The sequence below is a fragment of the Adiantum capillus-veneris genome, chromosome 4 (genome assembly GCF_014529385.1).
Source record: "Adiantum capillus-veneris isolate H3 chromosome 4, ASM1452938v2, whole genome shotgun sequence".
NCBI lineage: Eukaryota > Viridiplantae > Streptophyta > Polypodiopsida > Polypodiales > Pteridaceae > Adiantum > Adiantum capillus-veneris.
The window spans coordinates 99,317,554-99,343,667 of record NC_140934.1 but is presented as its reverse complement, the minus strand read 5'-3'; the positions used below and the strand labels follow the sequence as shown (position 1 = coordinate 99,343,667).

The window sequence follows — 26,114 nt, the reverse complement described above, 5'->3', positions numbered from 1 at the left end:
TGTGTAAAGAACTAATAAAGTGCTGTATTGATGTGTCTGTTTACTATGGAGTCATACAAAAGTTCTCTGTCCAAAACATGCAGAGGTGCTACTAACACAACTCAATGCAAAGTTCTATGTTCAAAACATGCATGTGTTACATCAATGCTGTAATCTACAGATTGTGCATGCTAATTGTAGGTTCTGAAAATGATGATCACAATTTGAAACAACATTAACAGAAACAAGCAGCTATATTCAGTCAATATATAGGTACATTGAGAAAATTGAGCACATTCAGGGCTTATTAGTAGTCTCAACTCTGCAACCGATAAAGACATATATATGCCCTGCCTCTACCTTTATATTTTAACAACAATGCCTAAAAGAGTCCCGTTTGAACACTGCCAAAGTTTGTTGTATCTAGAGCTGCACAATTTGTATGGTTTGTCTTCCTTGTAAACAATATTCTCGGCATGCTAAAACATGCCTTACAGGAGAAGGGCATACAAACTTTCGTGTGCCTCTTTTAGATAGTGAATGGGACCCTTCATTTAAGGCATTTCGTTTTGTTTTAGAATGCCCATGTCATTCTTCACCTTGTTGAAAGGGAAATGCATCATACTCGTGCTGTATCAAGAAGAACAAACTGTAATAATGATGATGAAGGGCTACTATTATGAACATACAGCCATTAAGTAGAGAATTTGGTCGGCAGTCTTCTCTTGCTTTGAAAAATTGACAAGAATTGTAGAGGGCTAATTGCATCTTGAAAAGAGCACTACATTGCAAGTGGCCATGGCTTGCCGGCCATAACTGCCTCAACATCATCGACCTCACGCGGACAATTTGTCAAGTTTTCACAGCCATCCACTGTAACCACCTGTAATGAGATCAAATATGCATTTTCCAATATGGAGGCCCCGGTTACAAGCATGATAACTATCCATACCCAATGTAGATAGACACACTAGAGAGAGAGAGAGAGAGAGAGAGAGAGAGAGAGAGAGAGAGAGAGAGAGAGAGAGAGAGAGAGAGAGAGAGAGAGAGAGATGGCTAATGGCATGCTGGAACTTAGCTCACACTTACAACATCATCTTCAAGGCGTACTCCTCCAAAGCCTCTGAATTTTTCGATCTCCTCAGGCTTAATAAAAGGTGCAGTTTCTTGGTCCTTGAGTGCTTCATCTATTAGAGAGTTGATGAAGTAACACCCAGGCTCCACAGTTATTACCTGAAAGTAGACATAAAATGTAAATTTGAGCTTAGACACCCATTTTGATAATGTTGTACAAACATCTTGCTTTTGAAGTGTACTAAACATATTTCCTCATTATCTCTCTTGTGATTCGTGGAAATATCGTGTATCATGTAAAATGAGACAAACAGACAGTGTAGCCTTTACTGGACGTGTAAGATAAACCTTGCTTAAAAGCACATTGGCCTTTAAGAGGGAGGTTGCTAAGTGAAGGGCCACTGTGCCCAGGCTGGACATGGTCAGCTGTAGCGATATTGCCTATGATCTGAAGAAGATGAAAGACGGTCTCCATGATCCGAGAAAGCCAAACTAGGGCTGCTCCAATAAGCTGCCAAACACCTTCAAAAAGACTGCAAAGAGATAAATGATCTTCATTCAGATTGTTAGGAAGGCGTGTCACTCAGCAAGAAGCCTTCCAGGTGTACCACATAACAATACGGGCTATAGTTGAGAACATGAGGTCTTGACCTGCTAAGTTCCACAATTAGCAATTGCCTGTGAAAGCCCACGGAAGCAAGCATGAAGATTGGGTCTTTAGCCTCTCCCCCAAATCAACATTCCTACCCTCAGCCAGTTGTTGCCAACAGATTGCACTTCAAAGGACATAGCCTAAAGCCTGCCAAGCTGCACTCCGGGCATGGCATCCTGGCAAAGTTGTGGGACGGAAACACAAAAACGGAAATGCTAAAGTTTTTGAGGGTTGAAACAGGGAAACGCCATGTCAGCAAGGGTGGGATACTATCAGTGTTATCAAGTAACTTAAAAATCGTTCATCTAGAAAAACCATACAGTTGTGGAGCACGTACAAACAAAAAACAAAAATGGTTCTTGCTGCTACAAGAAAATAACAACATGAAGATAACAACTAAGAAGAGATCTCCTAATACATGGATCACACAAGCCACCCCATTTAAGTAACGAGGATACAACAGTCGCATAGGTTGTTGCTCGCATCTGATTGACTGCAAGGTTCACTCAAGTGTGCATCCTTTTACCAACTTACTCAGCTAAGCAGCTATGCAGCCCAAAACTCCATGTTTCATACGTTTGAAATGTTTTGAAATGCCACATGGCAGCCGCTCTGGAACGGGAAACGTTCGGGAGAGGTCAATATGAAGTTTTGGTGTTCCCCACATCCCAAGGGGGCATTTCGTGGTGTTTCCCACAACTATGCATCCGGGACACCCCAATGGTATCTCAAGCAAGTAGGATCATGAAAGGCCCAAGTACCTGGACCAAAGGGCCAACAAACTAGACTTAATGGACGTGGGACCACTCACTTGCAATTGGTTGAGCATTTGGTGGATCAGGGATGAGTGGTAGCCAGGTCATCAGCATGGCCTAGAGCCTGCTTGTGCATAGCAACCATCACAATCTACATAGCCTCTCTCACTTCGTTGCGATATGTTGCTCTTGCATTATGTCGGATGCCATATCACAGAGATTATCAAGTATACTCATTGTCTTACATAGAGTCGTGTTTCTTGCAGTCTTGAGTTTAATGTCTAGTTAGTCAATATAGACTCAACACGCTTGCCCTGAACTATCTCGAGTCATGGTTCTTGGTCTGAAGCTAAGCCTGTAGCCAGCCAGATCTTGTATTTGTTCGCTACAAAGCATTGAGGTTGGGTTCCGCATCAATATGGAATTTAATCAGTATTTGAAGATTGCTTTCATTGTTGTGGTCTTTCGGTTATATTTAGCCTTTATTGCTGTTTATGGTCATCATTATGTGAAATTTTGAGCACACTGCTAAAGGGATACCCACATTATGCAAAGAACACCACATACCTTTTTTTTTGCTCTTAAATGTTTGGCACACTGGGTGGGAAATCAACTAGAGTCTCATTTTGAGTGCGTTTTCAAGGTTCCCATAGCTAGAACCGAAGCTACTAATGGCTGATGTATGTACACTGGAGAAGAGGTGGCCAATGGGTGCCTCCAAAGGTGTGGAGGGGTCCAACTAGTAGATGCCCCCACAAACATGGTGGCCATATACATTTGAGAGATCATGGGTGAAGTATGGGGTGTGCATGTAGGGTGTGTATGATCAATACTCGCAGCCCAAGTGCCAATAGGCACTCTTGCATGTGCAATCATCCACATGAAATAACAGATCCTGTGGCTGATATTGAGGGTCCAAATGCATGACAAAAGTTGTTGCTAAAAGCCGGGTAAATGTGCTGATCCTGCCATACCTGTGAAGGACGTGAATGGTGAGCTGGCATGTCCGCAAGATTATCATCCTCCTAGGGTGAAAGTGTACTCCAAAAATGAAAGAGGGGCCCCATTGTTGGGTTTCCAAGCCCTAGTCTAGTGTGGTGTCAATCCTGTGGGAACATATCCTAAGGCATGCAAAGGAAAGATCATTTATCAGTGGAGTTTGCATGAGCCTAAAGTTCTAAATATGTAAAGGCTTCTCAAAGACTAAAAAGCGCGGTTTGTTTTTTTTCCTCTCTCTCTCTCTCTCTCTCTGACTTTTTTAAGAAAAAAGAAGAGACCAACTCTTAAGACGACGGGCATCTTTCTCGGGGATGACCTTACCCTCTCGCAGATCGCTCATATGTAGGAGGTTATGCCGGAGATTGGAGTGGCAAGGGAAAAAGGTAAGATTGCCTTTTACCGAGATGGAAGAGTGGTGATATTGGAGCGACGCTCCACATGACGGTGTGAGATTTATGGGACCACACTCAAAGTTGCTACCTGGAATTGTAATGGATCTATGCACCTTGATGTGGGTGCTTTTGAGGATAGTTTTACTGGGAGAGACATGGTCTTCTACTCTGAGACACATCACGCCCTTGGGAATTCTATGCCTCACATTAGTGGATACAGATGGGAGACAGCTCGTAGACAGGAGACACGATCAGAGCACAGAGGGCGGAGCTCAGGGGGAGTGGCAGTGTTATTCATCGAGGAGTTGCAGCCATTGATACATATAGCCCGTAGGGATGAGCAAGTGTAACAAACTGCTGACGTGTCAAAGCCTAAAGAATGGAGCCAACTTACACATGCCGGCCGAGGGGCCTAAACCCTAAGAAGAACAAGCAGTAGAAGAAGTGTCACAGAGTGAGGATGTGGTTGCCCGAGTGCAGAAAACCCTAACCCTAATTTCTGCCAGAAACCCTAATTCTGAAAACCCTAACTGCTGAAACCCTAATTCTGGAAACCCTAACCCTAAAACCTGCAAACCCTAATTTCTGCAAGAAACCCTAATTGCTGCAAACCCTAATTCTGAAAACCCTAACCCTAAAACCTGCAAGCCTAATTTCTGCCAAAAACCCTAACCCTAACCCTAAGGCAGCAGACAAATTCTGACAATTGCGCTGAGTGGCAGGCTGTACGGATTTCCGTAAATTGCGCTGGCAGCTTTTGGCATTGCTTTTTGGACCAGAAGCTTTTGAGTTTGAATGAAATTTTTTCATGTAAACTACTTTTTGGACCAGAAGCTTTTGAGTTTCAAAGCTTTTCATGTAAACTGCTTTTTAGGCCAAGGGCCTTTAAATATGAGGCTAGGGCTCATTCTCTGGCATGCTTCCTGGAGAAGGTGCAGAGTCTGGAGTACCGGCTTGTACTTTGATGATGCAATATAAAGAAATACCGAAAGGGGCGCCAAGGTTTGGGGCCAATACTCTCTGGGGTGGAATTCCGCCACTCCGTGTCGCGTGTCGTCTCTCTCTCTCTCTCTCTCTCTCTCAGTTCAGTTGTTATTGAAGTGCTAAAAGTCTGTTCAGTCTGTTCTTTTCTATTGGCACGTGGTGCCCGCCTTGTGACAGTGGTATCAGAGCATCAGGCGTGTGCTTTTCTGAAAGCATACCGGTCCTACAAAAGAGCAGACAGAGCTTTATTCGAGGATATCTTTGCCCTCCAACCCGGACTTATTAGCCATGCCCACCCTTACTTCATCGCGCATCGGGCGCGCTCCCGTCTTCACCGCAGTGTCTTACACAGCATAAGCCAATTAAGAACCCAATACTTGGAATTCATGGATTCAGCAGAATATTTGCAGTTCCTGCTCAACGAACTCCACGACATTCTTTTGCGGCATCCTCAGCAGAATCTTCCAATGCTGCAAAGTTTTCAACAATTTTTGAACTTCATGTTACCCCCTCTGCTGCCCCAGGTGGTACCTCCTCCTCCGGCACCAGAAAGTACGAGAGCTTCTAACTGGCAACCTTCTCAACCGTCTGTTCCAATCGGGGGAGTCTTTAGGAATATGGTGCAGCCATCTGACCCTGATCCAGTGCAACCGCCTTTGCCACCGCCATTGCCCCCACCTCCACCACCACCGCCACCAGGGTACAATGGTTGGAGCCCATATGGATACCCTTATTATCCATACTCGGCATATGCGCCTAACCAACCCAAAGATTTCAAGGATGGTGGCACGACAATCAAATTTTTCACTTTTTCTGGGGTGAAAGATCGCAAGAAAGCATTGCAGTTTCTACAGCAATTCGACAACATCTATGCTTTAGGGAACTATACAGAAGAATCCAAGATTTCTCGAGCAGCGGGATTTCTTAAAGATAATGCTATGCAATGGTGGAGTTCAATCGCGACACAACCGCATGCTCCAAGGACCTGGCAAGCTTTCAAGACAGTTTTTGCACGTAGTTACATGACTTCTATGTTTGAAGTGCGGATTTTGGCAGAATGGGGCAACTTGAAAATGCTTGCCATTGAAACAATGGACGAATATAACCAAAGGTTTCTCGATGTGTACCTTCCGGTGTCCTTTAGATCTGTTCCCTTGGAGGCCCAATGCGAACGATACACCATTGGACTACCATCACCATTGCAGGAATATTGTCTATCCAAGCAAGTCTCTACCATGCAAGAACTTATGGACCATGCCGCGGTCGGCTACAAACTGATGAAGGGAAAGCTAGAGTTTACCACAGAAGAAGCTCAGGCCACTAACCACAACTCTCGGCAACAACGAACAAAATTCTCGAGAGTTTCGTGAAAATCAACCGCAAAGGCTTCGTTTGACGCCTCAACAACGAGACACTTTACTACAAGAAGGCCGATGCTTTGGATGCTTTCAAACAGGACACAATCATTCTAATTGTCCCAAACGCACTGATAGACCAGAAGGGCCGACGCCCGCACCATCGGTCGACAGAACCCCGGCGCCACCTCCTGCTAAGAGAGCTAGATCTGCTATTGGACTAGTTCCTGATATTTATGGCATACGCCTTGAGAGTACAAACGAATTGTGTCGAACATATGGCAAAGTCAATGGTTTCAAAGCCCTTATTTTTTTTGACCCCGGAGCTACAGAGAACTTTATCCATCCAGAATTCTTAAAGCAGATGCACTTTGATTATGATGCAGAGGGTGGAGAAATTGAAGCTGAGCTAGCCACAGGGCAAACTCAGAAAGTAGTACCGCTCATTGGTGCTCTTCCAGTGACTATTCAAGATTATCATGGAAAAGCTGATTTCCACATCATGAAGTTGGGCAATTGTGACGTTCTATTAGGCATGCCTTGGCATGACAAGAATGATGCGACTCTCCAAGTCCGGAACGGAACTATCACTGTGATGCAGAAGGACAAGCAAGTCGTCCTCAAAGTTCGGTTGTCCGAACAAAAGCCTGAATGAACTCTCTAGTTGTTTTATAGTTAGATACTTTTGAACTTTGTTTAAGAAAGTATTGTTTGAAACTTTGTTTGAAATGGATGGTATCTGTTTTGAACCTGTTTTGGTGCCGATTTGAATTGTTTGACTCTGGTTTGATACTAGTTTCAATGATTGGTGATTTTACTCCCGGGTGGAGAAGTGGTAAATACTGTTTTGGTATTGTTTAAACCTCCGTACGACGCAGGCCGATGCCTGGGGAGCGTTTGGTTGTATGCTTGTAAAATAATTGTTGTTGTGACTCCCGGCCCGGACCTGGATGGTTATGCGAGAGGAGTATTAAGAAGTCTGAGCAGTGGTTACTCTCAGCACCTCTAGACGACGCAGGCTGCGGTCTGGGGGGCGTTTGGTTGTAAAAGGCCTCTATATCTCCCAGCCCGGACCTTTTTAGGTTATGTGGGAGGAGTGATGAGGGAGTCGTTGAATATCTCCCGGCCTGGACCTTGTTAGGTTATGCGGGAGGAGTGTTCATCGGCAGCTTTATGTTTCTATGTCTTGTAACATGCATATGTGAGCATTTGTGTTGCATTGTGATGTGCCAACCACTGAATATTCCTAATTGGATGAGATTGCCTGGGTATGTAATTTTAGTGCATCAAGACACCCGAGGAAGATCAGTACGGTCTGGGTGTGATGGCTAATTTTACTACGCCGGAATATCAAGAGTTCCGATCTGGACGAAAGGAGAAGCTAACTCCTTGATCAAAACAGCTGATAGGAGCAGCTAACTCCTTGATCAAAAGAGCAGAAAGGAGAAGCTAACTCCTTAATAAAAAGAGCAAATTGATTGTCCCTCGGAATGACCCTCGGAAATTTTTGAACTAACTTGAGTTGTTTTGCAGATATGCTCTAATCGCGGACGATTACTCTCTTTCAAGAAGGGGAGATGTAACAAATTGCTGATGTGTCAAAGCCTAAAGAATGGAGCCAACTTACACATGCCGGCCGAGGGGCCTAAACCCTAAGAAGAACAAGCAGTAGAAGAAGTGTCACAGAGTGAGGACGTGGTTGCCCGAGTGCAGAAAACCCTAACCCTAATTTCTGCCAAAAACCCTAATTCTGAAAACCCTAACTGCTGAAACCCTAATTCTAGAAACCCTAACCCTAAAACCTGCAAACCCTAATTACTGCAAACCCTAACCCTAAAACCTGCAACCCTAATTTCTGCCAAAAAACCTAACCCTAACCCTAAGGCAGCAGACAAATTCCGACAATTGCACTGACATGATGACGTGGCAGGCTGTACGGATTTCCGTAAATTGCGCTGGCAACTTTTGGCATTGCTTTTTGGACCAGAAGCTTTTGAGTTTGAATGAAAGTTTTTCATGTAAACTACTTTTTGGACCAAAAGCTTTTGAGTTTCAAAGCTTTTCATGTAAACTGCTTTTTAGGCCAAGGGCCTTTAAATATGAGGCTAGGGCTCATTCTCTGGCATGCTTCCTAGAGAAGGTGTAGAGTTTGGAGTACCGGCTTGTACTTTGATGATGCAATATAAAGAAATACCGAAAGGGGCGCCAAGGTTTGGGGCCAATACTCTCTGGGGTGGAATTCCGCCACTCCGTGTCGCGTGTCGTCTCTCTCTCTCTCTCTCTCTCTCAATTCAGTTGTTATTGAAGTGCTAAAAGTCTGTTCAGTCTGTTATTTTCTATTGGCACGTGGTGCCCGCCTTGTGATAGCAAGCTAGGTACATGTGGGTGAGATTGAGAGGAGAGACATGAAGGTATCTTTATATTGCTATTTGCTACTTTCCCCCCTATACGTCAGTATATGCACCACGCAGAGGACAATCCCCCTTTGACGTATGGGAGTTCTCTAGAGATGGTGACATTATCATCCTAGGGGACTTCAATGCTAGGACTGCACATCACCAGACATTATTTTATGATACTTCAGAGGAGATGCTGAGAGAGCTGGATGTTGCAGAGACGGGCCTATCGAGACTATCACAAGATGTAAAACATACTGAGCATGGACGACACTTGATAGACATGAGGACTGCACATGGACTGGCCAACAGAGATTTCCCCCTGCAGAAGGTTTTACATGCTTTCCACACAGACATGGGAGCCAGCACAGTTGATTATGTCATGGCACAACCGAGCTTCATCTCTAGTATCCAAGATCTCACTGTTGGACCGAGACCTGTTGGTGTGGCAGTGGATTCCCTTGTGTCGATGACCATCTCTTTCCAGTTTAGTGTAGCACACAGGCCACGGGTAGCAGCCCCTACTCGCTACACCTTCACATGGGAGATGGACTCTGTATACATAGATGGGATCTAAAGACGCCTGTGCACTGAGGAGCCAGGGAGACCTCCGGAGGAGCTTAATACTATAATGACACACGCATTACATGATGTAGTAGCAGAGGCATATCCACACACCCAACCTGAGCAGAGACAACGTTTTGGGAGCATCCCCTAGAATAGCTGGTATGATGAGGAATGCTGCGAGACGAGCCAGACTTCAGAGGGAGGTGCTTTTGGGGGACATCACTCACAGACAGTCACAAATTGACTTCCTACTCCTAGTGCGGCGGAAGAAGAGGGCTTTTTTGGCTCGACTAGAGCAAGATCTATACAAGCTATTCTTGAGTTAGGACTCACGTGAAGCATGGCGACTCTTTCATGGTCTTTAGTGGAACATCGTTTTCATTGAGGAGAGCAGCAGAGACTAGACTAACCAGAGCCCATGTAGCATTGGGTAGATTGGAGAGGATGTGTTCACAGGTTCAGATTTAGGAGCCTCGGACGAAGCTCTAGCTCATTGACACTTTGGTGGCTTCCGCATTGTCATTGGATCATCATGGGAGGTCGGGTCGCATTGATGGATGGGGGGACATGGAGAAGCCTCTAATCTCTATGATCTCGCCGCTTATTAGAGCAAAGGCTTCAGTACCACGTGACATTATCCGAGCAGAGCTAGCTGCCCCCCATTAGTGGTTGAGGCGCTCACCAGATCAGTCTCCTTCATACACCGCCTGTAGGAACTTCCCAGAGACAGATATGCCTGGCTAGCACTTGAGTCCTCTCGACAGTTATCCATGCAGGGAGATACAACATGCTGGCATGGTGAGATGACATCATGGTTTTAGGCACATGGGTTCAGCATAGACACATTGCCCCCCTTCCGGTACTCATTGGATGCACCCTCTCTGACTCTTACACAATCTGAGATTACCACGCTCCTGGCTCATCCGCCAAGACTTGACTCAGCTAGACACTAGGAGGACATGACACAAGAGCTGGGCACGAAGATGGATTTCTATAGAGCATCTTCTCCAGCTTACGGAGGACGGCTTTGTGACGAGAGCCAGATACATGGACACTGTCATGAGGCTGTGTCAACCACTAACCTTAGTTGTTGGTTTCTTTCCCTTGATGTTTATTTAATTTTTGGGACCCTCTTTTTGAAGTCACAAATGGCCGGACATTGTCTGACTTGTGTGAAACGGCCGATAGTTTCACCTGCAGTTGGGAAGGGCAGGTCGCCACGAGATGGTCGGGCTAGTCCGCATTGGAGTCCGAGCAGTAGAAGGGTGTCTAGGCTCCTCGCTACATTTAATAAGTCGGTGGGTACTAGGAATTAACTCAAAAGAGGCAAAGTGGACACTTAGCGGTTGCACGTGAAAACTCCGAGTCCAGCTAGAAGGGGAGGCGCCCAAATTGAGAGGGGGGACTGATTTTGGCTCATAAGTGAACTACTGTGTGTGTGAGTAGTGGGTGCAGGTAATCACACCTTTAATGGAAAGCTTGCCTTCTCCCTTGTCTTATGTAGCGCGATGATTCCACTCTTGTGCATCTCTCTCCCCCTTTGAATCCAGAAACGTGATGCCCCGCTCAAGGGCTTTTCATATGTATGTACAATTGTGTGGGTTCATGCACGATTGTCGAGGCAAGAGCCTCTTGCACAGGTACTCGATTAGCTCGTTGCTAATCCCCCGCAGGTACAGGAGAATTCGGAGAGATTTCATGCGAGAAATCTTGTCCGATTCAAAGGGCAAGTAGCCCTACAGGTGTGGGAGCTCGAGTGCTTGCTATGGATGTGACTGGCACGCGAAATGGAGCCCGAAACAGTGAATTACAGCCTGCTGTGTATTTTTGCAGGTTTAGGGTTTTGACCCTAATTGATCCCTCATAATCGCCAGGACCTTCGGGGAAGCGTTGGGATCACTGTACAGGTGATCTGGTGCATTTTCAGGGCAGAAAACAGAGAATTCAGCGTGCTGCAGATTCTCGCCAGGTTTGGGAAAGTCACCTTTGGTATGGGGATTTTGTCTATGAAGCCTCCTATTGCGGTTATGCTGCCGAGATCAGGCTAGAGTAGGCAATTTTCAGCCCGGTAAAAGTGGGACAGCTCGTAGGAACTTGCAGGTTTTCTCCCAAGTTTTATAAGAATAAAGAAATACCGAAACGGGTGCCAATCTTTGGGGCCTACTGCCAGGCCGTGGTTTGTGTGAAGTGTTAATTCCAGTCACAGGTTTATTCGTTAAGTTTTCCTTTGTGTCGTAAAGTCAAAGTAAAGTTTATCAAGTAAAGAATCGGGTGAAAGCTAAAGGCGTCGGAAAGCAATCCGAGACTGTCTGTAAGTGATGACTCCTAAGATAAGATCCCTCTGAAGCTGGGCTCTCATCTCTCTGCACTCCTCATCATACCAACTATTATGGGGCATGCTCCCAGAATGTCGTCTCTTGCCCAGCTGAATGTGTGGGTATGCCACTGTTGCAGCCCCATGCAGTGTCTCAGTCAGTAGAGTGGTGCACTCCTCCACTGAGAGGCCTGTACCATTTGTGCTAGCTGTGCCTTCTAATAGACGGTCCCAGATCTCCTCTGTATAAACAAAATCAGTCTCTGGTGTAAATGTATAGCGGGTGCGTGACCTATCTCCTGATGTCTGGGTTGTACTATACTGAAATTTAACAGACAATGTCAAGAGAGCATGATCTATTGCTATTCCCATTGGCCTGGCTCCCACTGTGAAATCTTGAATGCAGGGTACAAAGCTCGGTTGTATCATAACATAATCCACTGTACTTGCCCCATGTCTGTGTGGGAAGCATGTGAAACCCGCTGCTCCAGGAAATCGTTGTAAACCTTTAAGTATGGCTAATCCATGTGTAGTCGTCATTTCCATGAGGTATCTTCCATACTCCGTCTGCTCTCTGCCATCTAAGCATCTGTCAAGTCCCAACTCATCCACATCCAGCTCTCTAAGCATCTCATCTGAAGTGTCGTAGAAGACTGTCTGCGAGTTGCCCTCTCGGGCATTGAAGTCCCCTAGGAGAATGATATCACCATCCCTAGAAAACTCCCATATGTCACCATCTAGTATAGAGAAAGGCGACTGCCCTCTGGATGCAGCATACATTGATGTACTGGGAGGAAAGTAACATAAGGCAATATATAGGAATCGACCCGTGTTAGCTCTCAATCTCACCCACATATATCTAGCATAATCATCTCTTCGTACAATATTCTATGAATAGCACTGCTACTCCTCCTGAACCTCTACTCCCATGCTCAGATCTCGCATTTGTCCTGTGAGCTGTCTCCCATCTGTATCCCACCACATGTGGCATCACCTGTCCAGGGGCCTGATGAGTCTCTGAGAAGAATACAATATCCTTGTCTTTGAAATTGTCCTCAAATGCACCCACTTCCAACCTCATAGACCCATTACAATTCCAGGTAGCCATCTTCAGTGTGGTCCCATAGGTCTCGCACCGTCATGCAGTGCGCCGCTCTAAAATCACCACCCGTCCATCTCTGTAGAAGGCTATCTTTCCCTTCTCCCTTGCCGCTGTAATCTCTTGCATTACCTCTCTCATATGTGCGAGCTGTGAGAGAGTCAGGTCATCACCGAGGAAAATACCTATCTTTTTGAGAATAGGCCTCTTCCTCAAGAATTCCTTCTTCTCTTCCAACGAGGGGAAGCGTAGTATGAGAGCTCTCCCCTTTGAAGACTCTCCCGTGCCATCACTTTTCTTACCTACCCTCCATGCCTTTGTGTGCAAAGGCTTCTCCATCCCCATCATGGATGTAAGGCTTGTGACCTCTTTCTCCACATTGTTTATGTCCTTGAGACCGGTCACTCTCACATGCAATGCTCGCATCTACCTTCTTTGTTCCTCTTTGAGGGTCACGTTGATAAGAGTCGGTGTACAAGGAGTTTCTTGACCTTTCCCTTTCTTGGCGACCTCAATCCATTTTTCGGCCTCGTCCGCCTTTTTCTATGTCCTTGTTATCATCTCCGCCCATGAAGATGTCTTTGCCACACTCAGTTTCTCTTTCTCTGTGACCATCCTTACCTGTTCCTTGATTTCCTTGATTTCGTCTATTACCGAGGGCTGAAAATCGCCTTCCTTTAGTCCACTGCTTACTATATCAGCAAGCTCCTGTTTAAGGGCTGAGACTTCTTTTTGAGTGTTCGTATCTTGGCATTTGGGTTCTCCTGTTTGAGGGCTGAGACTTCTTCTTTGAGTGTTTGTATTTCTGCATTAAGGCTCTCTTTCTCCTTCTTCCATTGTGCGCCTTCATTGAAGACCATCTGAAGGAGGTTGGCCTTCTCCTTCCACCATCCTTCCATCACTATTTTCCACTCCTTCATTTCCCTCTCCATCCGTGCCATCCGCTTGTTCGGGAGCATAAGGTTGCCTTTGCTCGCGACTTGCAAACAGGTGAGACATTGACGGCTTCCGTGTCCTGTGCAAGGTCCTATGCAGGGGAGATTGCTTCCATGTTTTGTAGTTCAATAGATGTATCAGGCTCACTTACCATTTCGCACACAGAATTTCCCACTGAAGATGCTTTATTCTTACAAGGCTTTTAATTCACAGATTTTTCTTCTTCTTCGAGGTCTTCTAGCTCCTCTGACACGAAGAAGATAGAAAAGGCAAAAAGCGAAGCAACAGATGCCAGTGAGCTATGCAGAGCGTGGGGTAAAGCCAGAGACCAGACACCACTTATCTTCTTTGATCCTCGTGCTAAAGAAAACTTTATCTCACAAGAGTTGGCCATCAAGCTGGGCATCAAAGCTAAAGAAATGGGGTACACAACAGAGGCAAGGTTGGCATGTTTTGGCCACTAAGAGTGTGGTATGCCTATAATTGGAAAGTTGCGCCTGCATATGTAGTCATATGTGGACACAAGAATTTTACATCATGCCACTGGAAGGGTGCGATGCGATGTTGGGAATCCTGTGGATGTTCCGTATAGATGGAGTGTTGGATGTCTTCAACAAAAAGATCACCATTCAGCATAGGGGCAAAACTCACAACCTGGATGTAAAGCTTAAAGGGGAGTCTGTCTGTCCCTGTTGTATCTGCTTTGGCTATCACTTCTGTAATTAAGAATCATCCTTCTGCGTACTTGATTTTTGCACGTGATGTTTCAGATCATTGTCAGTCAAATTTATCTGTGTTAGATAAAGAAATGTCAGCATTTTTGCGAGAGTTTAGTGACTCATTTTTTATTCATTACTATCTCACTTGCCGCTGGAGAGGCCCGAGGATCATGCGATATATTTGGTGCCAAGCTGGAGCCCACCAAATAGGCCTGCGGCTCAGCAAAAAGAGATTATGGGCTAAGTAGAGGAGCTGCTAGAGGAAGGGCTGATTCAACATAGTTCTTCACCCTTTTGCTCCCCAGTGCTTCTAGTGCAGAGAAGGATAGCTCTTGGCGCATGTGTATTGATTACCGCGCGTTAAATAAGAGTACCATCAAGAATAGGTTTCCTATTCCAAGGATTGATGGTATTCTTGACAGGGTAGAGGGTGCTGCAATTTTCAGTAGGATAGACCTTAAGAGTGGGTAACATTAAATTCGAATCAGGCCAAACGATGTGCACAAGACTGCGTTTAGGACAACATTTGGTCTGTATGAGTTCTCAGTGATGCCGTTCATTCCTACAAATGCTCCTGCTACGTTCAATAGGATGATGGATCGGATTTTCCGCCCACATCAAAAGTTTGTCGGCACATTCTATGACGACATGATAGTCTACTCAAAGAATGAAGAGGAGCCTAGGCGTCACTTGACTGAATAGATCTTGCCAAGGTTGAAGCAATCAGGACATGGCCAGATTTAAAGACTGTACATGATGTTCGTAGCTTCTTGGACTTAAGCTCTTACTACATAAGGTGTATCAGGAACTTTGCCGAGATTGCTTCACCCTTTCATGCTCTACAAAAGAAAGAGGTCACGTTCAAGTGGACACAAAAAGAGAGTTCAGCTTTAATCTCTTAAAGGAAAAGATGACTTCAGATCCAGTAATTGTGTTACCAAATCTTAGGAAGCCATTTGTGGTCCATTGTGATGCGTGTGGCAATAGTATTGGGGTAGTGTTAATGCAAGATCGTCGGGAAGTAGCTTATAGGAGCAAAATCTTGCAAGGGCCAGAAAAGAGGATGCAAATCTATGAGAAAGAGCTATTGGCCGTGATTCATGCCCTTTTTAGTTGGAAGCACTACCTATTAGGTGCTGATTTTGTTAACCAGACAGATCATTAGACCTTGCGATACTTCTTGACACAATCAAAGTTATCCAAAAAGCACATGCGATGGGCAAACATTCTCTCTATGTTCCACTTTCAGATTTTGCATGTGGAAGGCAAGAAGAATGTTGTGGCTGATGTGTTATCAAGAAAGCCACAAATTTCAGCTGTGTCAATTCCTTATCATCATGAGCTTGATGACATGGAGGAACAATATGCTACTGATGAAGATTTTACAAGGATCTTGAACAGTTGCAAGCTGGGCAATGCCACGAGCACTACCTCCTCAAGGACGGTTGTATGATGATGCATGGTAGATTATGTGTCACTAGGCCATTGCGACATAAGGTTGTGGTAGAAAGCCATGTCTCACCGTATGCAAGGCATCGTGGTATAGATGCGACAATAAAAGCGGTCGAGACATTCTTTTATTGGCCTACTTTGAGGAGAGATGTGGATGCCTTTGTGCGAGCATGCGTGATTTGCCAAAAGGTCAAGTTTGACAGGCAAAAAGCACTAGGGTTATTACAGCCACTGCCTATCCCAAATAAGCCATGGAAAAGCATTGCTATGGATTTTATCTTTTATCTTCCAAGAACGTTGACAAGGAATGATATATGGACCATTATTTGTAGGTTCAGCAAGCAGGCCCATTTTATTCCTGTCAGGAAGAACATAAAATCTCACCAGATGACACGATTGTTTATGTACAATGTGTTCAAGTACCATGGTATGCCACAATCTATTGTCAGTGACTGTGATCCTCGTATGACGAGCCTGTTTTGGAGAGGATTGTTTGAAAACGTAGGCACCACAAGTTTTCATTGTCATTGCATCCACAAACTGATGGGCACTCACAAGAGGCTAATTCTACTGTCTTACATCTGTTGAAATGTTGTGTGTTAGATAATAAGGGCAAGTGAGAACAATATCTACCCATGCTCGAGTATGCGTACAACAATACGGTGCATACGTCAACACGAAGGCACCTTTTGAGATTATTGAGGATGGCAAAAGGTTCCTCCCATTTTGCACACAAAGGACAATTTTTTTGAGACAGATCGATATGTAGAGAACATGGATGAAATGTATAAGAAGATCAAGCTTGCCTTGGAGAAGACTTAGGCAAAGAAGAAAAGGGTTGCTCATTGTCACCGACGTGATTTGTTGCTTTCACCGGGTGATTGGATACTTTTACGGTTTGACAAGGCAAGGTTAAAGAAGATGAAGGGCAAGGAAAGGTTGTTTCCGAAGCTCAGCATTCGTTATTATGGGCCTTTTCAAGTACCTGAGAAGGTCAGTGATGTTGCGTATAGGCTGACATTGCCTGATACTTGGAAGATTCATAACGCGTTTCACGTGAGTCTTCTAAGACCCTTCGTGGGTGATGTGTCAGAAGATGTGCCCAAATGAAGATCAACTAGAAGTTGAGGAACTCGATGAGATCTTGGTTCCTGAGCAGATTTTGGCATATAAGGAAAGAAAAGTTAAAGGAAAAGTTGCAAGACGGTATTTGGTGAAGTTCAAGAACTATCCACCTATGGATGCAAAGTGGATGGAAGAGTGTGAACTGGTAGAGTCACCAAACGTATTGAAACTTTACTTTTGAGGCCTTTGGGTTACAGCCTACGTATGCCCCAACTCAACGTGCTCAAAGGAGGGGTAATGATGGAGCTAGCATATCAAATGTACACGGATTCAATGCAATAGAAGTGGACATTGTTCTACAAATGCTAAAGCTATTATGCTTAATTCTATCGTAGATGAAATGACAAAAGTATGAAGGTTTCATTAAGTCATTAGTATTTATGTTTCATGCATGTGATGATAAAAGGGTGCTAATCAAACTAAATCATCTATGGCATGTATACTGGCATAAAATCGAGGACGTTTGTGATTTCAACAAGGGGGTATGTCACGAGGCTGTGCCAACCACTAACCTTAGTTGTTGGTTTCTTTCCCTTGATTTTATTTCATTTTTGGGACCCTCTTTTTTTGAAGTCACAAATGGGTGGACATTGTGTGGCCAATGTGAAACGGACAACGGCCGAGAGTTTCACCCGCAGTCCGGAAGGGCAGGTCGCCACGAGATGGTCGGGACAATCAACACTAGAATCCGAGCAGTAAAAGGGTGTTTAGGCTCTGTTCAAAGTCATTTAGGCCCCTCCCTACACTTAATAAGTCGGTGGGTACAGTGGAGTATCAGCAAAGGCTAGGATATGCCCCTTGTGTCACATGGAGCCTGAGACGGAGTTGCACTACACATGCCATTGCCCAGTCTACTACGAGATACGAGGCCGCTTCCAGTGCTTGTTTAGAGAGGGCTTTGGATCACTCTCCAGAGTCATGGGATACGAGGACCAGAGATGCCTGGGTTTGATTTTGCTCGAGCTGCGTAGAAACAAAGAGAGCCTGATGAGAGGAGAGTCTAGCCAGTATAAGAGACGGATCACGGACTTCTTTAGAGTAGACACTGGACATTCAGAGGAACTACTACCACAGCAGAGCCCACATTCTTCTCAGTTGGGCGATCGAGCCATGCAGCTGAAAATAGCAAAACGGTGCTGTGACACAAGTTGAAGTAGGTGGTGTCCATATGTGGTGGGTGTAGCCGTGTCTACTGAAGTCCTCTCCACTCCTTTATGGGCAGAAATTGAACGCTCGTAGCCTTGCCGTAACTATGTGCTGACATTGCAAATCTTAGAGGGGCACCGTCAAAGCGTGGGCTGTCTAGACTCTAGCGAGAAAGAAAGATAGAAAGAGAGCATTACTAAAGTGTTTAAGAGGCCGTAGTCCGCCTATGAGATAGAATAGTGTAATGTGGGGCAGGGGCACGGGCAGCTCTTCGATGACGGGGTTGGAGCAGGAGGATGATGAGCGCAAGCTGGTGAAGAGGTTTGGTTGTTTGCAGAGCCGGGGATGAGGCAGACAGCCAGGCCTTGGCGGGTCACAAGTTGCCAGTAGCGCAGCAAATGCAATATCGGGCGTGTCAGATGACGTTGCACAAGAGCTGGATGATGACGACGAGCAACGAGTTGGAAGCAAGGCCGAGGCCGCTAATGACGAGGCAGCCTTGATTAGCAGCGCTTTGATGGCGAGAAAGCAGCGGGCAGGTATGGGCAGTCTTCAAACAGGTGTAGGGGTGGCTACTCGCGGAGCTAAGACAGCGAGCTACAGCAAAAAAAATCGCAGGCAAACAGCGCTGACGGGAGCAGATGTCGGGCAGTGGTGCAATTGGCCGTAGCAAGGGGTCATTGCAGAGTTGTGAGCAGATTGCTTAGTAGAAGCCGAGAGGTAGTCGCAGGAGATAAATCGATGTTGGGTGGGCAGCAGGTGGGTGTCCAGCCTACAAAGTGCGAGATGCTGCTGATTGAGGCCGAGCTGGTCAGCCACACAAAATGGCAAAGAACGATGTGGGGCCCGAGTCGGCAGACGGGACGAGGATGAGCAAAGCCGTGTTGAGTACCTATGCCATTTAAGGAGAAAAAACCAGGCAGTCCTTCACTTTAGTAAGTAGAAAATGGTTCCCACCACAAATAGTCTGCACACACACACAAGGGGCATGCACACTAGATCAAAGTAATAAGCGCACAACTTCAAAAAAACACACACCAAGAAAGCATATAACAATACATGGTTACGATAAAATAAAAATAGACGCACAAAACCTAGAGCTTTGATACCACTTTGTAATGCCTATGGTGGATATACCAACGAGGCATTCATCATGGTGAGGGCTTCATAGCAAAGTAGAAGAAATTAGGCTAGAGAGATTGTACTCAATGAAATAAAAAATGGACTTGCTTGATTGATTAAAAAAAAAAGAGAGAGATACAAGTGAAGAAAAGGTGGCCTTATATAGGCTCACTGGTGGAAATTGGAAACAAAAGCAAGAGGGATATGCACCACAAATATGAAGGGGCAAGCAGCTTGTGAGCTACAACATGTAGCTTGTGGCTTTAAAGTGTGTCATGTGTGCATGGAATGAGAACCATGTGTGGGGAATTCCTACATAGGAGGTTGTATCCATGGACATAGGGGTGCATGCTGGGCTTTAGGGATTGTTCGTGCATTGAGTGTAAGCTAAGAGGCTTACCACAACACCTCCACTTAGCTTCCCAGGACACTTTTTACTCTCTTTAGGTGAGGTTTTATTACTCTGGATTTCAGTTTCTACACTTTGCCCATATGGCTAGTTGTATCCAGTTTATACAGTTTCCATTCTGCCGCCTTCGGGCCTGCTGTGTATACATGATGTACTTGCCCTCAGAAATGGCACCATTTGGGCAATCTGAGGGATCTTTCAAGTAATAGAAATCAGTCTCTTTCTTTGTGAGAGAGAGAGAGAGATAGATAGATAGATAGATTGTATTATCGTCCACGGAGGTCAAATATGACCCATGGGACCAAACAAAATTTTACAATTGCATGCTTATACGTGAAGACATGAGATACATATCAGTTAAGGACTGAGGGTCCATCAAGAGAAAAAAGAAAGAGGGAACAAAATCTAGGGGGGAGCAGTTGAGGGGAGAGCCTCTTTTGGAGTTCGAAACTCCTGAATGATAGTTTTACCGCCTCGATAGACTGCCCATTTGCCTTGCTTGCGGGCTTCAGACATCTTCTTGAGCTCGTCCTTTTTTATTTTGAGTTGATTTGTGGTCAGCTCCTCAGTAATCCAAAGCTTTGTTCCTTTGAGGAGATGGGATTGACGTAGAAGCTTCACTCGCTCCTCTTTATCCTTGAAAGTAAGGACACAATGCTCAGGGCGCACATGTCGGTGTGTATCATTGATCCAAGCGACCGTCTCTGGTTTGATGTTGATTGGTTCAAGGATGTCGTTGAGTTTCGTAATTGCTTCTTCAAGACTATCCTCAACTGTGCACCACGGCGGAGGGAGTCCACCGATGTGTACCTTGAGGGCATTCTCTTCTCGAAGTCTTCGTTCGCAGAGCTCCTTTGTTACACAAGCCTGTACTTCAGTGATGGTTGTTGAATGTGCTTGGTTAACCTTTGCCTCAACCTCCTTTACCTTGTCGGTGGCGAGGTCATCCATAGAATCGAAGCGTTCTTCTAGCTTGCGGAGGCGAGATTTGAGCTCGAGGTTCTCTTCCAAGACTCGATCAAGAGCTGTTTGAAGCTTAGTGATTCGATCGAGTTTGCTAGGGGCTGCTACCACAGCTGCAAAACTCGGTCGTATTCTGGAAGGGGTCTTTGGGGTCGTCATCCCTATGCTCGAGATTCGAGAAGGTCAGCAAATCTGAGGAGAGCTCAATGCAAGAACCCCTGCTAGGTTGTGGAAGCAAAACTCCAAAGAAAATGACGTTAGATATCTCTGCAAACGGCTCTGACGGCCTGTCATGGGCATCTACTGACTCCAGAGGTGGAGACCTTCTGTTGAAGGCAGCGCAACAACTTGCACGCCTACAGAGGCCGCCGGAATCAGAGCTACGACCAGCATGCCTCACTGTCGGGAGGCTGTTGGAGATGGAGCGACGCTGTAGGCTTGTGTAGGGAAGGGCAAGGCTGATTCAGATGCCCTCCCACAGGGCTGCCCCTCGCCCAGGGGAGGACAACCTGAGAGGGAGAGCTCGCGAACCCTAAACGAGAGAGAGAGAGAGAGAGAGAGAGAGAGAGAGATTGATTATTGTTCTCGGAGGTCATATAGGACCAAAAACTCAAAACATACAAATGATGCCTCTTGATAAGAGGGTAGTGAAGCGTGAGCAATCTTGGATACAATAAAATGTGACACATGTCACTTAGGGGAAAACAACTAGTAACTAAAGGGTGGTGTTCGCGATGGTAGAAGGCTTGGGAGAGCGAAACTCTCGTATGATAGCCTTCCCGCCGCAGTAGACTGCCCATTGTCCTTTGCCTCGTGCTGCATGCACTTTCTTGAGCTCTTCGCCTTTGTTTTTGAGTTGTGACGGGGTGAGTTCTTCTGCGATTCACATACACACACTTTTTAATGCACACACACACACACACACACACACACACACACACACACACACACAGAGAGAGAGAGAGAGAGAGAGAGAGAGAGAGAGAGAGAGAGAGACCATTCCTTCTTCAAGAGTTCTTGCAGTTCGGAGCGATTTTAAGCCTGCATCTGCTGGCCGTTTTGCACCCTGCTTTGAAAACAAAACCTTTGCAAATAAATAATCCCTAAATCAGTATGGTAAGACAAAACTGGCACTGAATTTCACCTTAAGGTAGCCACCAGGATCATGAGTGTCAAGGCCAAGGAAGTGACCTAGCCCATGAGGCATAAAAATTGCCCCTAATCTCTTCTCCAGCATTGCCTCGACACGTCTGTCAAAAGTTGGTGAATTATGAAATGAGTTCTTAACAATTTGTTGCTCATCAAAATAAATACTTACCCAGTCAAAATGTTAGCTTTGACTAGGGCTCCTAATATTATTGACTCTGCCAACCTGCAAATATTTGAGATAAGGAGCTTGCATTGTTAGGCACCAGCAAGGACAAGACAGTAGATACAGAATGCTCAATGTACAGCTTAAAACAACTTATTCCAGCATGGAATTGCAATTAAGAGATACATTTCATGTTGGCAAAAGGACATGATATACCTAAGAATGAGCAGTACTAAGCATTCCAAATACTACCAGGCCAAACAGTGCTTTTTTTAACTTTCTAAATTTGATAAGCCACAGTGATACTGCTGAGGCATTGCACATCAATCAAACGTCAATTATGAAGCCCAACTAAATTCAGCTAACTTCAGAGCTTGTTATAGTGACAAATGCAGCTATTGTAAGAGCATACGAACTTCAATATTTGTATATATAGCTAAAACTTATCTGCATGAAAGTGCCTCAACAGAAGTCTGCATATGAAACCCTTTGCTCTAGCCAATAGTATCCTTCGTAACTCTGTCTAGGCTTTAATAAGCAATATTTAAACTCTATCAAGCAGGTAAAGCATACAAAGCACTTGTCAATTTATTGAAATGAGGACTTACTTATGCATCTCAATCCAACTCACACCTGGCTTGATAGCTGCTATAACGGCCTTTTGTGCATCCAGAACACCCTGAAAAAGGTCCAGATAGATTCTTCAAAGACTAACTTGGAGATTGTGATCTGTGAACTACAAAAACCCCTCAAAAAAGACAATGCTCCTCTTAAGAAATGTAATAGGTATTTCTATGCTAGATTTTCCTTCAGATACTTGGCTAAACACCGACAACTGGCTACTCAGACATTCAGTGTCTAGCCCTCCAGATGAAACAAAGGCACAGGTTTCTGATGAACTTCCATCTAAGGTAGCTCTCCTAATTCCATGCACTGCTGAGGGCTGATGCTGACCCTGAGGTAGCTGACCATGCTGTTGTCCCCCAAATAAAGCCTATGTCTAGGAGGATGGAAGCCATCACATGATGAATCCTGAGCCAAATCTGCTGCGCCTGCGAGCAATGCCATAGCAATGACGTTAAATCTCCATCCAATGCCCACACCTAGTGCCCAGTGGTCACTATACATCAGTTATGGCAGCCAAGTCATGCAATCTATGAACAGCAGGACCCTTGCGGGGTGCCACGGGAGGCCTTTTTTGGGGGGGGGGGCGGGGCTTTGGGTCCCTCCACAACCACTTCCAACGGTCTCACTGTAGCCATGCTAGAGGCCGTGAGCCAAAAGCCCAAAACCTATTAGCTATAGTCCAGATAACATCTTGCCCACCCTGAGTCTTCGGGGAGGTTAGATGAAAGTCCATATCAATACTCTCCCATGGTCAATCTAAAATAGGTAAAGGCAGTAGAAGTCCTCTATATGCCTGTCATACTTTACCCTCTGACATACCATAAAGTACACACAAACTCAACCACATACTTCTTGAGCTAAGGCCAATAGAAGCAACTTCAAATGCGTTTGAGTGTCGCATCTATCCCTCTATTTCCGACAAAAGGAGGATTCTGAAAACTCTGTCAACATGTTTTTCTATAGAGTGGAATTGATGGACCATGCTCAAGATGGCTATTCACCATTCATAGGATCATTGATGTTTCAGACAAATCCATCAGGGTCAAAACTCGGTTGAGAAAGAGACCAAGAAGGGAAGGAGAAGGTCAAGAAGTTTGTCAAGAGAAAGGGAGCTGAAGCGTCTCATTTGACTGCCGAGCAACAGGTTGAATGGTTCTTGAAAAGAAAGTGCCGTAGTTATGGAGAGCCTTGCCACCGAGTGTCCAGAGGAGGAGGAAAGTCCAAAGGCAGATTCTTCTAAGGTAGTTGATGAGCAACATGCCAAGAAAGGAAAGACGAAGACGAGACTAGTTTCCAAATTTATAGGGACACTTTTGGCCCTTGATAATGGGCAAGAGCTTGTTTTGCATGATGTCAGATATGTTCCTGGCATCAAGAAGAGTCTGCCCTCTGTTGGACAGCTTGATATGCATGGTTATAACACCATATTTAGTGGTGGTGCTTGGAAGCTCACAAAAGCTGCTATGCAAATTGTGAAGGGCACAAAGAAGGGGACACTTTATTTCTTGCATTGCAAAGCCTTGCCAGGCAAGTGTAACAGACTTGGACACCCCAAGTCGGAAATCTGACAGGACACACAAGAGAATCAATTAAAAACACTTCACAAACTTAATCACAATTCACTTGAGTCAACACGGCCCGACGTAGTTCCGTGCCCAGAGGTATTGGCCCCAAAATCTGGCACCCCTTTCAATATTTCTTTTATATTAATGCTTGAGCAAAGTTACGAAGTCAGAGGGTCCTCTTTGCTCAACAGCCCGTCAGCAGACTGAGAACACGAGTGGCCCTAGGTTCATATTTACAGGCCCTTGGCCATTCAAACTCAAACGCAATTTACATGAAAAGCTGCAAGCTCAAAAGCTATTGGCCCAAAAAGCAGCCAGCGAAAATCGCGAAAATCCATACAGCCTGCCATGTGGCACAGCCAATGCAAAACGTGGAGATCTGTACTGCTGCCACGTCAGCATGTCAACGCAATTTGTGGAAATCTGTACTGTTGTTCACGTCAGCAGTTCCACGTCATCAGTTTCTGACAACAAAATTGTTGCTATAGCAGAGATTTGGTCTCACTTGGAGCTTTGGCACAAAAGATTAGGCCATATGTGTCACGAGACGGGCACCACGTGCCAACAAAAAAGAATAGATTGAACACAATTTTAGCACTTCAACAACAACTGAACTGAAAGAGATGCACGACACAAGACGGGAAGTGGCGGAGTTCCACCACACGAGAGGACTAGCCCCAAACCTTGGCACCCCTTTCAGTATTTCTTTATATTGCTTGAACTTAGTACATCGCCGATACTCCATCCTCTGCACCTCACGCGGAGCATGCCAGAGAATGAGCCCTTGGCTCATATTTAAACGCCCTTGGCCTATGAAAAGCAATTTACATGAAAAGCTATAAACTCAAAAGCATTTGGTCTAAAAGCAGATGCCCAAAAGCTACATGCACAAAAGCAGAAAACCGTACAGCTCTGCCACGTCAGTAGTCAAAGTAAAACACGGAAATCCGTACAGGACAGCCACGTTAGCATGTCAATCTAAAATCCGAAAATCCGTACAGCTCAGTCAGCGCAAAATTCGGGACTTGGTATTGCTACCACGTCATCACAGCCGCACAATTGAGTGTGCGTGGACTTGCTTTACATTAAAGTCTTTGGGTCACTTCGGCCCCATCAGACGGGGTCCCATGAGTTGGCGGGAGCTTCTCTTTAAAAATAAGCCTCTTGGCAAGACTTTGCAAGTTGGTAAAACTTCTTATGCTACTTATGCTTCTTCACTAGGGTTTAGGACCATCGTGTGAGAATGGCGATGGAGAGAGAGAGAAAGTGCCAACGCTGGAATGGAGAGAGAGTGGGTAAACGGGTTCCCAATGGAACCTCTCTACAATCGTAAGTGTACGAGTGAATGATACAAGTGGGGTGGGCCTAGCATATATACTAGGCCCCAAGGCCCCCACGACCTCATGAGATAAAAGACCCCACGACCCTCATGGGAAAAATACCCTAAGGTATAAAACCATCCAATGTGGGTGTGGTGAATGGAAAAAGGAATGACCATGTGCAATGTGCACATGTGACCCTAGGCTAAGTGCATGACATGGGTGGCCAACCCGGACCATACTAGCCGTACAACATGAAGTGTGAAGCAGCCGGAGATGTAACTCTAACACCCCCTCTCAGCACCGGATGCTGAGCAAACAGAAAGAATGCGATGAATAGAAGCCAAAGTCTGCTGGGAAACAGCCTTGGTGAAGATGTCGACAGCATTGTCTGCCGTACGGACGTACTCCAATCGCAAATCTCCAGCCAGAATCCTCTCGCGTACATAGTGATGCTGCACCTCGATGTGCTTGGTCCTCGCATGGAAGACCGGATTCTTGGCGATGGCCATGCAACTCTGGTTGTCGCAGGAAAGAAGTGTTGCTGCAGTCTGTGGGAACCCCAGCTCCCCCAGAAGTCTCCGTAGCCAAATGCCCTCGCACGCAACGTAACTAAGCTGCGCGGTACTCCGCCTCTGTAGATGAGAGCGCAACGGTAGGTTGCCTCTTGCTGCTCCATGAGATAGGTCTTGAGCCAAGTGTGAAAACGACTCCAGTAGTCGAGCGCCGAGTGTCGGGATTGCCAGCCCAATCTGAATCGCACCATCCACGAAGTGTGGAACTGCCTGAGCGACGATAGAAGATCCCCAGATCAACCGTGCCAGAAATGTACCTCATCGTACGAAGAGCACAC

General features: G+C 45.5%; 2 protein-coding genes across 3 annotated transcripts in view; both read right to left on the bottom strand.

The window, feature by feature from the left end:
- Positions 1 to 214: 214 nt before the first annotated feature.
- LOC147459680 (Metallopeptidase M24 family protein) overlaps positions 215 to 26,114 on the bottom strand; it is a 134,606-nt gene continuing 108,706 nt past the window's right edge. For both annotated transcript variants that reach the window (XM_086510897.1, XM_086510896.1), the window contains 6 exons: positions 22,359 to 22,429; positions 21,757 to 21,810; positions 21,583 to 21,688; positions 21,436 to 21,504; positions 1,069 to 1,212; positions 215 to 862 (listed from right to left, as the gene is read on the bottom strand). In XM_086510897.1, coding sequence (XP_086367023.1) covers positions 761 to 862; positions 1,069 to 1,212; positions 21,436 to 21,504; positions 21,583 to 21,688; positions 21,757 to 21,810; positions 22,359 to 22,429 — 546 coding nt within the window. In that variant the 3' untranslated portion in view covers positions 215 to 760. The remainder of the gene's footprint in view (positions 863 to 1,068; positions 1,213 to 21,435; positions 21,505 to 21,582; positions 21,689 to 21,756; positions 21,811 to 22,358; positions 22,430 to 26,114) is intronic.
- LOC147459682 (uncharacterized) lies at positions 19,070 to 21,419 on the bottom strand. Its single transcript, XM_086510902.1, has one exon. It carries the CDS (start codon positions 20,595 to 20,597, stop codon positions 19,881 to 19,883), a length of 717 nt encoding a protein of 238 aa, XP_086367028.1. The 5' UTR covers positions 20,598 to 21,419; the 3' UTR covers positions 19,070 to 19,880.